The sequence below is a fragment of the Sitodiplosis mosellana genome, unplaced genomic scaffold (assembly GCF_009176505.1).
Source record: "Sitodiplosis mosellana isolate CC-2019 unplaced genomic scaffold, AAFC_SMos_1.0 Smas_scaffold_38, whole genome shotgun sequence".
NCBI lineage: Eukaryota > Metazoa > Arthropoda > Insecta > Diptera > Cecidomyiidae > Sitodiplosis > Sitodiplosis mosellana.
In genome coordinates, this window is record NW_022595280.1 from 1,750,761 (window position 1) to 1,767,202 (window position 16,442).

The 16,442-nt window shown below is 33.7% G+C and overlaps 1 protein-coding gene across 16 annotated transcripts in view; it reads left to right on the forward strand.

Moving 5' to 3' along the window:
* Positions 1–13,349, forward strand: part of LOC129569640 (broad-complex core protein isoforms 1/2/3/4/5-like) — a 97,382-nt gene extending 84,033 nt beyond the window's left edge. For all 16 annotated transcript variants that reach the window (XM_055448708.1, XM_055448702.1, XM_055448706.1 and 13 more), the window contains 5 exons: positions 10,480–10,679; positions 10,881–11,328; positions 11,501–12,169; positions 12,367–12,653; positions 12,838–13,349. In XM_055448708.1, coding sequence (XP_055304683.1) covers positions 10,480–10,679; positions 10,881–11,328; positions 11,501–12,169; positions 12,367–12,653; positions 12,838–13,102 — 1,869 coding nt within the window. In that variant the 3' untranslated portion in view covers positions 13,103–13,349. The remainder of the gene's footprint in view (positions 1–10,479; positions 10,680–10,880; positions 11,329–11,500; positions 12,170–12,366; positions 12,654–12,837) is intronic.
* Positions 13,350–16,442: the final 3,093 nt, after the last annotated feature.

The following is a 16,442-nucleotide window of genomic DNA, read 5'->3' on the forward strand; positions in this document are numbered from 1 at the left end:
TTTAAAAGGAAAAAGCACACACACACACACACACGTGTGAGAATCGCATCTGTAAATCAGAAATAACAGACAAAAAACACACACAACAACCCTTTCTTCACTAAATTGCAGAGCATTAACATAATTGATTGATTTAATTCTGTAAAAAGCAACAGTTAATTTAAACAACCACAAACAAATCCGTTTAAACACCTACACAGTTAAAACATTGCATCCCATACAGTTAAATTAATGAAGAAAACAATGGTAAATAGTGCATAAAATAATTAAAATAGATTTAAAACAAAAAACAAGAGACATTGTTCTATGCGATTTGAAATCGATGCAAATGTAAAGTCGACGTCGTCGCGCATCCCGCACCGGCAACCTAAACGTTTGTATTTCATTTAAATCCAACCTGTTGATCAGATTTATTTTTGATTTGTTCCATGGTTTGGGAGTCGGATTACCCTCCCTCCCACAAGTTTTCACTAGCTCCGCTGTAGCTTTCAATTTGACAACATTTGTCCTATCAAGCATTTTGATACATTGTGCCACAAACGAACTTGCCTTTATATATCCACAACAACAATACTCAATTTAAAAAAAAAACGCTACAAATACACAGCGCGTATTTCTTGCGCACGCTACGTTTATACCATTTTCACGCTTACGTTTATTTTGTCCATAGTTTAATACAGAGTCGAAGGTATATTCAAGGCATATTTTTAGCGTGAATCGCATGCAATAGAATACGCTAAGTCAAAGTATTCTATACGTATAGTTTGCATGCAGTTCACGCTAAAAATATGCCTTGAATATAGTACCTTCGACTCTGTATTAAACTATGGATAAAATAAGCGTAAGCGTGAAAATGGTATAAACGTAGCGTTCGCGGGGAATACACGCTGTATATTTGTAGCGTAGTTTTTTTTTCATTGAGTAGTCCTTTCAAACGCAGCACCGACCCAAAACATGGACATTTTTTTACGATGATTTTTTTTAACCACTTTCGCTTGGTTCTTTTCTCATATCGTTTCCCCTCAATATGCCGAAACTTGACCTAAATTATGGTTCAATGTATGTAAAATTATGTCCGCCTTGGCCGTCATTTTTAGTTTAGATACAAGTAAAATCAACAATAAATGATAAACTATATTAATAAAATATTTAAGAAATGAAATAAAAAAAACAACAAACTAAACAAATAATTTAAAGAGAAACATTTAAAGAAACAGGTTTAATTAGCAAGCAGCCCATCAAGCCGAAAAATTGTGTACACAGTAATCTTAAGAAGAAAATGAATTTCATTTTGGATATTGGTTTCCTCTCTTTGGTTTTTTTTCATTCGGACTCTTTTTTTTCTGTTGAAGTAACACACACTCACACACGACACAACAGTTTTTGAGAAACACAAAATGCTAATCGAAAACAAAAATAATTTTGTGAAAGAAAAAAACATGAAAAAAATATTGTTTCAAAATTCTTTGCTTCTTTGTCGGTATGAATTTAAAAGGAAAAGCCACAATCAACTAATTTTAACGCCTACGGTTAATGAAATAATAAAAAAAACACGAATAAAATATGAATTGTTTAAGATAATTATGTATTTTATACATTTAGGGCTGATATAGCAAGCAAAAACAAAACAACATGATCTTCTTTTTATCTAAATTTCGTTATTATGTGTTATGTATGTATTCTTAAGTTATTTTGTTTTAATTTTCTTTGCGACGCGCAAAAACAACAAGAAAAATACTACACACTACACTACACTATGCATACGACGTAGGAGAAAAGCAAATGTGAAAGCAAAAAGAAAAACAAGCAACTCCGATTTCGGTCATGATCACGACATGTTCATGTCTTCAATCCCACAGCCATGTTTTGAAATATGTCGCTCCGATGACAGCAGCCCACCGATCGCCGTGATTATTCTTTTTTTTTCTTATGTATTTCGAAGCGAAAAACTAACCAAAATTTTCATTATAGCAAATGAAATGTGTAATTGTTGTCGATTCAACGAAATTGTGATTATTTATTTTTGGTTATTGAATTTTTTGGCATTAAAAAAGTGTTGGAGAAAAAGAAGAAGAAGCGAAAAAAACTACGAAATTATTTTGTTGACATTTTTTGTACGAGAGAAAACAATTCTTTTATTTTGTGACGAAGAAAAAAATTGAAAAACGAAATTTATTAACAAAATTTTGGTCATTTGATATTAAAATGTGATGTGTCTTTTAGAATTTATTAGCAGAAAACATTCGAAATTAGATTGAAACCTAGTAATTTTAGGCAAAACAATGTGTTCGATTCACGTGCACTTGGCAAAAATTTTTATTGCAAACTAGGTATAAAACAAAGACGCATAACTATCAAAATTGATTACCCAATTGGAATCTTATGAAAACAAATTTTCCTTAAAACTGTATATTAAGCAAAGCACAACAAACATTTATTCGATACAGAAATTACAGAAAAATATTTGCTGTGATGATAACAACCATTTGTAGGTGAAAATTTAAAAAGAAGTAAATTCAAAATTGTTGTATAGCCATTTCGATTGAAAAGCATTTCCAAAGAGTACGAAATTCGATTGCACACAACTAGAATGCACGGTAACTGTCAAAAAGGTCTTTTTTAAGGAAGAACGATGATTTTTCTTCGGATTTTTTGAAAATCTTCTCTGAAAGGCATAAGAATTCATGGCAGTTGGCGGAGAGAGAGTAAGATCATTAGCAAAAAGTCAAGCAATCCCATCACAGTATTAGCTCTCTTTTTGGGGTGAAAATGCCAGCTTCCAATATTGAAACCTGCACGATACAATGTACTCTTTTTTTTAGCCTCTGTCAATCGAAATGAAATGATATCCCAATATTTTTCTGGAATTTTAAACGTTATGCTTACGATTTTTATACGCATAGATAATAACAAGAAAAAAACAAAATAATTGGAGAATTTAGTGGAAACGCGTATATGACAAAACAAAATTATTGGCCTAAGGATCTCAAAATTGTGATTAAAATTTATAAAACAAAAACATTTTTTTAAGCGAAGAAACATGAAAGGTTGATACAGGTGTTAGTTAAAAATCGACAATAAATTATATCATTTTTTATATAAATATAATAACCGGCGGATCGGGTGTCTGGCGACCGCAAGTGTACGCATGAAGTATAAATACACGAATATATTCAAAACATGAATGTGGATGTTTGACATGGATAAACTGAAAATGGAGTTGCAAACCTATTGGATATTTTGTTTTTTTTTTCAAAATCTTATTTCCATAACGCGTTTTTATTTTATTTGGATTTTTGGACGCGTGCAAATATTCTGGCGAGTCTTTCTGCTGGCCTGGTCGAGCTATATTGTCACAAATACAACAAAATGCGCACCGCCACAGTTTTAACTCATTGGAATATTTTCGCTTTGAATAAAACAAACCAAACCGAATTTCGATCGATTCTAAAGCAACAGTCACTACACAGAATCTACTTAAATCATTCCTTATGCGCTGAATAAGAAATGCTAAACGAAGAATAAATATGGAAATAAGGGAATGTGAGAATGATGAGAGAAACCACTTAAGGCGTCAAGTAAAAAAGAAAAAGCAAAACCGAATCGGATCCAAATGTAAAATTCGCGACATTTTTTTCTCTTTAAAGAAAAACAAAAATTTGCTAAATGAATTTGTTGTTTACGTAAGATCATCAGAGTTGAAAGAAACTCAACAAAAGAAAAACAATTTTTTGTGTGTGAAATAAGGAAAACAGAAAAGAAACGGAAACAAAAATTTTTTTATTCAAAAACAAAAATTTTATTTGGAAACAATAAAACATTTACTTGTACCGATTTATTATTTTATATTGTGGAATTTTTATTTACTCTTTATTTTCCATTCCTTTGGTTGTTCGTTTGTATCTTTTTATTCCATTGGGCTTTAATTTTATTTTCATTTTCCGGGTCAGTGTCAGCCTTGCTCACTGTTGTTGCTCCCAATGCGTCAAACTAAATGAAACAAAAATTGTGAGTTGACAGGACAAACTAACAACAAACAAAAATCTGTAGAAATTAATTGCATCATTTTCATTGTGTATAAAAATCATATTCATGGGACAAAAACAGAACAAACACTAATTTCATACAATAAATTGTAAGAAAAAAAAAGCTTTTCGATCGCACTTTTAGGAAAGAGTCATTCATATCAATCATTTATCACATACGCATACGAGAAACAAAAATGTTAAAAACGTAAGACACAAATCGTTGGACACATTTCATTCACAATTGTTTTTTTGTCGTCGGGAAAACCGATTTGATGGAGTTTTTTTGAAACACAAACACGCAGGCGGCAAAAGAATTCGGCAATTCTTTGCTCAACTCAGTCACACAATGAATATATCAATTTCAATTATTTCTTCGGGAAATTTAAGAAAAAGAAAACATGAGAGGAAAATAAGCGATAACAAGATAGACAATCACCGAGATTAAAGTAGACGTGGGCACAATTTAGTTGGAATCATTCTTGCTTTGGTTTTCCTTTTTCCGATTTTCCTCTTCGGCTGCATTTTGTTAAGACAAGGATGCTTCAGGCTGGCAAGAGTCTTTCATTATTCAATGAAAACGATAACTATTTCATTAATTAATAGAAAGTAGCTGCACATCGCATCTCGCTCTTGAGTTCACCTTGATTTTCATTTTCATTTTCATTTTCGACGTGTTTTGTCGATGGTTTTCCAAAGTATCAACTTCGAACGAAAGGAAAAACACATGATTTGATTAGATGGTTTTTAGCTTGAATTGAAATGAATTGCAGCGATGGCCGGCCGTGTCATGCTTGTGATTCCTCCTCAGTTTTGCCGTCTCGTTTCGTCGACTGATTGTAGTTTAGAGTGCCTCTATATTCAACAACAGAATTAAATATGTAAATTTAGACATAGCATCGTAATTCAACAATAATTTGACATACATTTGAATCGTAACGAGGTAAAATCAGCCTCGATAGCGTGGAAAAATGAAGAAGATTGACAAAAATAGCGGAAACTTGTGTACAAGCGCTCGAAGGTGTTTTGCAACGCACATTTCATGTTAATCTCTGTAGATTTAAGTGCAATAATTTTGGAAGAAGATGAAGAAGATAAGAAAATCTGTTCAGGACAAAGGGACAAATTTATCGTGTTGAACTCATTCAATGAGCGCCGCTAAAGGGAAAAAAACGTATCGAAAATTACTCAAACACATTTTCCCAATTTTTTCCGGGCAGAATTCTTTGCTTTTAGTTTGTCAATTTTCACACCGGTTTGTTTGGCAATCAATGAGTGAACGAAACCCAAATATACTTGGACTTGGACATACAAATACACACAGAAATAGCTCAGGGCATCTCAAATTCTTCCATATAAACTGAAATAAAACCACACGTCACATACAACACACAGCATACCATATAACAGAAAAACACAATAGCAACTGCAATAGAATTTACTAAGTTAAATCAGGATATAAAAACAAAACCCGATGGCCAAATCCAGCAATTTGGTTAGAACATAACATAAACACACAGAAATAGAGATTTACAGAACATACAGCAGATATAGACATATAAATAGAAAACTGGATGGAAAAAGAAACGAACATAAGCAATTTATCGTCACCATTTATGAACAAAAAAAAATGCAAAAATAAACCATACACATATATTTTTCTGTTGATTTATAAACTTATACAGTAGAGATACGGTGAGAGTACATGAGATGCTCGCGCAAATGTTACAATTATATAAGAGTAGGGAAAAAACGTGATTTTTGTTCGTTACACTCTTTTTTGTTTATGCCAACGATTGCCCGCATTACACGGACACAACTCTTTTTTTTCTATTTTTCACTCGTTTTCGTTTGGTTTCTCTCCATCCCAGTCACTCATTACCACACACACTTTCTATTGACACAATTGATGAGATGCAACCAAGTTAGACAGACGTATTTACAAACAATTACAACAACATTTTTATTTTTTTTTCTTCTAATTGTCATAAAACACTGTGAAATAGATCAATCCATTGTGAAAATAGTCAATATTGAATGAACGGAGGCGAGGAGAGGAGAAAGAATTACATAGACAACAATAGATATTTACCTGCTCAAACAAAAAAAAAACAAAGACAACAACCGTTATTTATATGTAGATATATTTGTATTGTATTTTTAAATATAATCGATCATCCTATTTTCTGATACCCAACTATTTGTTTTCACCGTGTGATCGTCGTCATGTTGACTTTGTCTAACTACTATCACAATAAAACCAACCAAATACACAATATATAATCTTTATTTTCAAAGTAGATTTTCACCCAGACATTTTCACATACCATTTTGTCGTACAATAGCTACGTTCAGCAACGGTTTCACACAATCATTACACTTATTGACTACTACTTTCACAACATCATTTCTCTTCACGGTTTTTTTTTCTGCTGGTTTCGAAGGATCCAAACTCAATTGATTGATTTAAATTGAAAAGAAGAATCAAAAACGATTGCGCAAACTCTTCTTTTGACCTCAAGAATTGCAAATTTCCCTCTTGAATATCAATTCCTGCTTTGATTTCCAAGAAAACTTCAGTTGGATACACTTTTGATCAAACAAATGAATTACACTTTTTAATACACTTTTGATCGACTCAATCTCAGATTCTGAGACTCAGTACTCAATTTCAGCTCTATTGTTTCTTCAATAGGTTCTCAAATGTAGTTTATTCTTTGTGATTTATTTCCATGAATTCAATAGATTCAACTCCTTTTTTTCAATATTTTCAAATCAGCGCTTTATTTCGAGTGAAAGACTTGATTTTTCAATGACTTCGAATATTTTAATGGTCAAAATCCTTTTGAAGGACGTCATATTAGTACTTCTGAAGGGTTTTCCAAGTATTTTCAATTTCTGCTCCATTTGGATTTTCACCTCAGGCTAAAAAGTTCTGGCATAAGGTTTTCTCATTAAGTATTCTCCATTGAAAACTGGAGGATATGGACGCCTTTTCGGTTAATTTCCAATCACTTTTATTATTTTCTCGTACCCTTCGAATGTGCGAAGAGAAATGAACGAAATGAAACAATACAGCAATAGACACAATGAACACAAATATACCATAATTTGAGTGCCAAGCTAATTTACCTAAACCGGTTCTACAAATATTAAATAGAAGAAAAAATTAGGATTTAAAAGTGAGAAGAAATAGGTCTAAACATATTTTTGCGTTTTTTTCCACACAGAATCACAGTACACCCTAACATTTACCAAACTACATACACACAGCAATAGCAATAGTAAAAAAGAAGCGATATGCTTTGTTCAATAGAAATTGATAAACTATAGTTGAAATCGAAAACCCACATACAGGTGACGTTCAGTTGATTGTGTTTGATGTGCTTCAAAACAGTTTGATGTTTATTGAATTGCAATAATGATAAATGAGAAGATGAAGAAGGAAGAAATACGACATGAACTCGACATAGTTCACAGTTGATTGAAGTAGAAAAAAATAAAAAAAAATAATAATGTGATGCGCCAATGTAACATAATTGATAAGGAAACTGGATTTATTTTTCAAATCTAAACCACAAACCCACACAGACACACACTCACACATTTCATAAATTGTAAATAAATGATTGAGCAACCGTAAATATCTACACCTATACATTTAGTTCAGAGAGGAAAGCATTTAAAATGAAAATCCCAATTGTCACATGAACCGAGGCTATTTTTACACACAAATAAGAAAAACAACCCAAATTTTTTCAATGCGACGATAAAAAAAAACAAATGAGTAAAAAAAGTGTAATTTAAACAAAGGAGAAAAAAAATTGACAACAAAAAAAGTATATAATTGAATACACTGTAGTGCCTATCCCGAAAACAACAACAACAAAAGTAATGTTTAATATCATAAAAAAAACATATATAAGTCATTATATCTAGCGAACGTATGAATAAATTTAGAGTTAATGATCCGATATATAAGACAATTTAGCGGAATGAATTTAAGCGTCGAACACGCGTGTTCGCGAAAAATTTGCATCAGAAAGCTCATAGTATCGTGTTAATGTCATGCGATTTAATTTGGACAATGGAAAAAAATGCGTTGCCGAAACGATTTTTCCGTTTTGGCTAACAACGTTCGAGCTAAACAAATGTTTTCTTTCTTTTTGTATCTTGAAGACGTTCACACGTGACGTGAAATAGTCATTCGCAAAGTAGCTTTTGAATTTCGCAACTCTGCACACATACACACACACATCTTTTTACAATTTAGAAAGCAGAAAAAGTATAGTGATCGAAATCCGATTTCTGTTTTTGAAAGAGTTCGAAGCGAGTTTTGTGCGAAAATGTCATTCGGTTGAAACCAAAAGGATAGAAAAAAAACAAAGAAATAGTTCAAATAAAAGCTCATTTCAAATCAGCCGAATCTTATTTCCAAGCTATGTAGTACGGTTCATTTCGTCTGAGGCACACCTCCCCCCCTAAAGAACGCTGATGATAAACTCTCTCGAATATAACAAAATAAGCACCGAATTTAAGCGAAATGATTATCGTTTCGAGCACCGAATAAAGTAAAATAGTTTGGGACTATGCAAAAGAAAATCCAACACCGTCGTCTCCATCGAAGAAACGATGAATGAAGCACAAAGAAAGCCACACACACACACAAACACTCACACAAAATAATAAGAAGTAAAGAAATATATTATCGAGAATGAAAGTAAAGAAAAACATACAACCAGAACATATTCCATTAAAGAGTATATAATTCTATTGAATTCTGAGTTGATTTCTAGATTTAGGTTTTTTTTCTCGTGGAATAAGCATTTAAATAGAAGACGAAAGTGTATCATTTCTTTCAAATCCAATAGAATGAGCCCTCATAACAGGATACTTACATGATTTCGCATCATGTTGCATATAAAAATCTGTTCATATAAAAAAAACAATGAAATATGTTCCTAAAACAAACAGACAAACCGCCATATGAATTTAAACAGTTAATGAATAACAAGAATCAATCACAACTAGAACGAACGACACGAGTCTTAGTGTCAATATGTCTCTTTGCCACAACATTCTAATTACAGAAGAAAGATGCATTTTCGTTAAGTGTATTTTTGTTCTCTATTTTTATTTTCACTTTTCTTCGCTCTGTTCACTCGTCAATTCAAATTTAATTAAATTTTAGTGTGTATTTAGTAGAAAAATGTTAATCGAGTGCATAATTTATTTATTTATTTTGACAAGAAAACAAAAAAATAAAAAGAACAAACCAACAAAACTATTTCAATTTTAATCTTTACGAGAAACAATTTTGTTAGCTGTTAATAGTAATTATAATAGAGATATGGGAGGAAAAATAGATAAGTGAAAGAAAAAAATAAACACAGAAAAAAAAAATCACCCCAAGAATAAGCAAAAACAACACTATGTACCATTAATCATGCATTTATAATATAAAATATTTAGAGAAAAACAACAGCAACAGCAACAGCAACAGCAAAACCGAGTAGTAGTTGACCGGCAACATTGAAAGGAAGAGCAAATAAAAACAGAATTTGGACAATGAGTGAGGGTATCAAGAGTTTATGAATGGAAAAACAAGCGTTCGAATTACATATTGAATCATCATTCTAATAAGCACCGAAAAATATATAAAAAAACAACAACAAAAGCAACAACCGCCACTGTCAATTGTTGAAGAAACAATGTTTATCTGCTTAAAACACACACAAAAATGACACTGTTAAAAGGGTAACGAAAAATGGACAAAAAAAACAAGTTTAGTGAAAAAGCGAAAGAGTGAACCAAAAAAACAATGCACACTTGCAAAAAACAAATTTCGAAATTTATTCCATTCGACCAACAAATAGCGCTGCACGTGTGTGACTCATTGAGTCAAGACAATAGCCTCCATCCCCCAGCCATCACACATACACACTCATACACAAATGAATGCATATCATAGTTATAAAAATTAACTGAAGAAATCACACACACGAATGAGAGAAAGCTCACACACACACAAAACAAAAGCAACAACAAAAAAAAACTGAAAAAATACATTGCAAATGGCGAAACGTTTGAGAATTTAAGAAAGTCTGTTGAAAATAAATGAATTAAAGCGAAAAATTGTCACCAAATAAACACAAATCAGAACATTTTGATGAAATAAAAGAGCAAACAATGCATTTGAAAAGAAATAAAGGAAATTAGAATTGTCGTTGTTTTCTTTTGAACTTTGGTTCCGTTATTTTTTATTTTTACTCGATGTATTCATTTCATCTCGTTGTTTCACCAATTTTATTGCACGTAATGTGTCATGCATGCAGTGTTTCATCTGCTTTTTTTCATTGGGGTATTCATTCGAAATTCGATGGTTTTTGTTGTGTTTTGCTGTTTTTTAGATAGATTTTTGAGACATTTTTCTTCCATTTTTTCCCGATTTCAGATCGAAGACAATGACCTTCGGGCTAGCTTACCACCGGTCATGCATATTTCAACTGGCTTGAACAAGAGCTTGAGTGCACCACCAACTCCACCGTTTGGCTATCCGTTGTCCACTTTGGGTCTTGGTCTTTTTGATGCTGATCCGTCCAGAATTCTGAGCATTTTGCATCATCAAACCTTGTTAGCTGAAGAGGCATTACGGTAGGTTATACTCGGCCAGAATAAGAATTGTGATCAGTTTTATTCGGTTTGATTTTAACAGAATTCGGTGTGGGAAATACTAAGGATTTCTTTTTTAAGTCAATATATTTTTCGATGTTTTTACATATGATTTGGTTGAAAAAAAAAGAAGAGCTTCGAGGCATATAAAAATGATTTTTCTTTCACAATTTTGACGAATAGCTATCGCGGCATTTTGCCATCACCAAAAGAATCGAGCTCAACATCACCGAATCCATTATCAACGGCCTACTTTCGCATGAATCCAACATTTGATATGCTGTTCAAAGGACAGGAACAGCTGCTGAAACAAGCAAACTCGTATAAAAACTCAAACCGTTTTGCATTCAATGCTCAAGATGCACGTCGTCAATCGCTCAGTCGTCAGCAATCGCCACAGATCGAAATTACAATGACGAAGAAAAGTTCGCAGTCGCAGTCACCGTCACCATCCATGAAAAAACCTGAAGAAACCGTCCAAAACCTAAGCATGTCAGTGAACGATGAAGATATACCCGATGATGATGATGAAATGACAGCTGCTGCGAAAATTCCACTCGATGAAATACTCGGAAAAAACTCATTTCTCAAAGATTCACTGCGTTTTAATTGCAATGAGACGACTTCATCGGTAGGTTTCAGGCAGTAGTTACTTGAATTTTCATTAAATGTCCACATTTCCTTAATTTTTAAAATGTGATTACGGTCAACACCATCACTCACCGAAAACTGTATTTTTTTTTATTAAAATCATCACTTAAAATATGAATTTCTCTGCATTCTTTCTGTATCTGGTAAAATAGGACTGTTCATCGATTGAAGAAGAGACCAAGTGTGTTGTGTGTAATGCAAACTTTCCATCCGTTTGGCTGTTGGAACAACATGCTGCTTTGCAGCACGCCAATCTCGGTCCAATGGATGAAAAGCCATTCATTTGCGAACAGTGCGGTCAATCGTATCGGTATAGATCGGCTTACGTAAAGCATCGTGAACAAAACCACCGAGCCCGTTTGCCAGCTGACAAACTGTTCACGTGCGACGTGTGTGGAATGCAATTCCGATATTTGAAATCATTTAAAAAGCATCGCTTGAATCACGCTCTTGAGCGCTTGCACGGCAAATTCGAACGACGCTTCGGCCAATCGCTTAGTGATCGCAAGGAACGTGACACTCCTAGCGGAACCAGCATTAATGAGACCAACAACAATGAAATGGTCACCAGCTCAAACGAGCTAACGGAAGTAATGACCGATTTACATTTCACAATAAAAACCGAAGAAGAAGATGACGACGAAGCAGACAATGCTGCTCATTCACCCATTGTCAACAATGACGATCTGAACACACCAACCAATCTATCAATGGCCAATAGCATCTTGAGCAATGCAATCAAGGCCAAATTCGATCATTCGAATAAGCAAACACACATTCCAGAGAGACCAATTTCTCGTGAAGAGAGCTTTACATTAAAGGTGAATTTTTTTAACAGCGTTCAGTTGAACTCTTCATTTTTATTCTGTTGATGTTTCGAATCAACGTCATCGACATTTACCGTTCGGTTTTTGAACATTTGATTTCACATTCATTCAAATTTTTCGCTAAGAATATCGCTCTTCCAAGATTTTTCAATAATTTTCGTGTGCATTTAATTTCCATCTAAATCCGACAGCAACCAACGAGATTCGTGCCGAATCTTCATAATCCGAACTCATCGTTGAATTTACATTTTCAACAACAGCCATCGGTAGTGCCGCCACAACAACCAATTCATCAATTGCATCATCTTCGTCACAACGAACCAGAAACCTCAACTGCAATACCATCTACCTCAACAATAAATAGTTTAATAAATGCTGAACGTATTCCAAGTAATCAGATGCTCGGTTTAAATGCACAAGAAGCTTCCATTCTGAACTTCCTGCGTGTTGATGCCGCCGAAAAGCAACGAGATCGAAGGTACGTTCGTCTTCTTTCTTTCTTCTATTTTTATTTTTTCATCATTCATAAAAGTGAATTCAATTTGGTTTCTTCTCAATTTCAAAATATTAAAAAAAAATTCTACATAAAATTCCATAGATACTAGTTGGAAAATATTTCTTATTTGTTTCTCTTATCACCCCATTCCATCTATCCGCAACAGTCGCTTTGCTTGTCCGTTCTGTGGAAAATGTGTTCGATCGAAGGAAAATCTGAAGCTGCACGTACGAAAGCACACGGGCGAACGTCCATTTGTGTGCCTATTCTGTGGCAGAGCATTTGGTGGGAAGTCAGATTTGACACGGCATTTGCGTATACACACGGGCGAGAGGCCGTACCATTGCGAATCGTGTGGCAAATGCTTTGCCCGTGCTGATTATTTATCCAAGCATCTTACGACGCATGTTCATAATTCGACGCCACGCTGAAATGAGGGGCGGAGGCGGCGAATCCTCCAAAATAGATAATGATATTCGTCAGAGACTTCACCTGCGTGATGACCGAATACCAGCAGCCAGTAAGTAAATTACGGATGGCCCAATCTGGTTGCCAATGGATATTCGCCTGATAAGCAAAATAAAGACAAGCTCACATCGAACTAACGAACAAAGAAAAAAAAATTAACATGAAAATTAAAAACATTTAGTAAAAGAAGGAAAGTCACAGAGAGAGAAAGAGAGGGAGAGAGAAACGAATAAGAACACCTAAAACAAAACACAAGCAATAAGAAATTTTTTGTTCCGTTTTTTACAAATTCATTCTCCATCATTTGTACACACTGCAAAAGAGAATCGGGAATCATCTGATAATGGAACGAACGAAGTGGCACTTGCAATGCAAAAGTGCCATGTGGAATGGAATGAAAGCAGAAGAAGGAAACACATTAATTGAAACGTTGTGCCAGAAACTAAAAAAAACCCGTAGAATGTGAAATAGAGAAAACGATAAGAATATTTTACGCACTACAATTAATAGGAAGACATAGTAGAGAGTATTTAATTTTCAATATACAACAAAACAAACAAAGAAGAAAGAATGAACGAAAAAAAAGAGAAAATCTTATACACACGTTATTATACAGACGAAAATTCCGAGATACAAAATGCAATATGTGTATTTTTCAATTGATTCAACGCGATATTTTTCATGTGAACTGGAATTCACGCCAGACTTTTTTTAATTTATTCTCTGCCATATTTATTGAACTCTATTTCAAGCAAAACAATATTACGAATTGATTACAATGTTAAAAACACACTTGGATGAAACCAACCCACGCATACCTAACCATACAATGTACTGTACTCCGTAAGGAGTCATTCATTCTGCAAATTGCATGACACTTTAAAAATTAGAGTGCGTTGGAACACGCATTTTGTTCAAAGGGGGGTGCACGTTTGTGGTGGCATTTGTCGGGCGGTCAAAAGCAAGCCCGACCGACAAATCTCCGCACACACGCCCAAGCAGCAGCAGCAGCAACAGCAACAGCAACAGCGCGACAAGTCTTTTTTATATTTAGAAAACGAAATACAAAAATAACGGTTATATTTTTTACAGAGCCATTTTTTCACTCAAAAACTATTGACGAAGATGAAACAACAACAAAAAAAACAAAACAAATGAAATAGATTAACGAGAAAATAAAAGACACTTGGTTTCAATAGATGAAACGAAATAGCACACAAATTACTAAACTAACGTAGATTTTTCAGCAATTTGATGTCTGTGATTTAACCGAAACATTTAAAAAAAAATAGTTAAAAGAAAATTGAAGAGTGCGATGCATGAACGAAGAATGCAGGAGAACAATTGAGTTTGCAAAAGCGGCATTTTGCATCGACAACAAAAGAAAAACAAGCTTTGTACAAAAACAAAAATAAAAACTCACTGAGGAAATAGCTAATTATTCGAAGTATTTAAACTAATCGTGGGATGCGAATGGATGGCGAAGTTATCGCTCTCTCCATGTCTCTATCTCACCAACTCACGCAACAAAAAAAAAACAAAAAGATTTCAATTAATTAAAACAAAAGAGAACAAATGAAGCTAGAGCAAAAAATATTTCGTTTTGTAGAATTTCCACTTTTACTATTCGTAAATGTCCTATTTCGAATCTCTGACGTCAACGTAACAACACACACAAGAAAATGTTTCAAATTTCAACTAAAAATGCAAAGTAAGGAAAAAATTTAAATAAAAATTATTTAGGCAAAAATTCAATCGATCATGCTTTGGATGTCTGATATACAACACACACACACACACAAAAAAAATTAAGAAAAAAAAACCAACAAAAAAACTTTAGAGGCAATGTGAATGAAGTTACCACTATTTTTTAATTATAGTTTTCTTTTTTCGAGAATTTAAGGGTATATTCAGTGAGTTTAGGTTAAAAAATGATTTCTTTCGAGTTCATGCGAGAAATGGAAGGTCTTCGCTTCCCTGGGAAGACGTTACGCACTTTGGGACGAAAATTGATTTAGGGAGTAAGGATAAACGAGCGAAGCGATAGCAGAGAAACGAAAGAGCAAGAGAGAGAGAAAGGGAAACGTTAGAGTTTTAGATAAGTCGAATGTACCAGAATTGATTGTGTTTACTATGTATCGAATGGAGTGCCTAGACGCGCGCGAACCGCGCCATTTTTTCCAAAATGGTCGAATCGCAGCAACAAAAACTATGTTTTAAACATTTAAACTATAACATCGAATATCGTGAAGTAAAAAAGAAAGAAACAACTGAGAAAACATTATTGCATAAGTCTTTTTCATAGAATTTGAGTTTATTTCTTAAGGACGAACGATGTTGCCACTGCTTTTTTTTAGAGATTCATCTTTATGTTCACTTTCGTTTATTTCATACGGCTTTTTTTTAAAATTGGGATTCGTTCCAAGGACTAAACACATAGGAACAACATAACCATACACACACACATTCACTGTGCCAAATTATATGTACCTCATGAATAACCTTTAACTAATTGTTGAAGGAACAGAATCTTGATGCGTGGCTCTGACTAACTACTTGAGATGGGATTCTCATTCAAGAGAATGGCGCTCGTTTTTTAGACAAATCCGGTCCATATTCTAATGAGTATAAAAAGAAAAAGAAGAGATGAAATTGAATTAGGCCCAGTTACTTATCAATTAGAGATACACAGATTGGGAATTATAATCGCATTAATAGTTACGACTATCCTTATCCCCCCTTCCTACTCTTCATTCTCTCGATGTGTTTTGAAACGATTTTCCAGCGTTTTGAAACATTTTGAAATGATTTTTTATGCTCAAATGTTCAGTTGTCATTTGAAAAATCTCATTTGTTCATACAAAAAAGAAAAACAATTGGCTGAGATTTGCTTTTTTTCATAGAATTAAGAAATGAAACCACCGATGAGAAAAGCCACCCGACACACCTACACATACTATTTTTGAGGATACATCTAATTTTGGTAAACTATTTGCGCATCAGACTGACATAGAGTTTATGCAATGGTGATGATTCAAATGACGTTTTGTTGCAAACAAATGAATTAAAAGAAACAGCCTTGAAAGGAAATCGACATCGCGATCCCTGCTTCGGTGCAGGAGAAACAAACATTTAAAAAGACGAATAAGTACATTTTATCAGTTCACTAAATGTTAACTTAAAAAATTAGCTTCTATCTCCAATTTCGACCTCTAGTTAAGAGTCTATCAATTAGGTTTCCGAGACATACATTCTAGGTCTAATCATACACACACACACACACACACACACACACACACACAC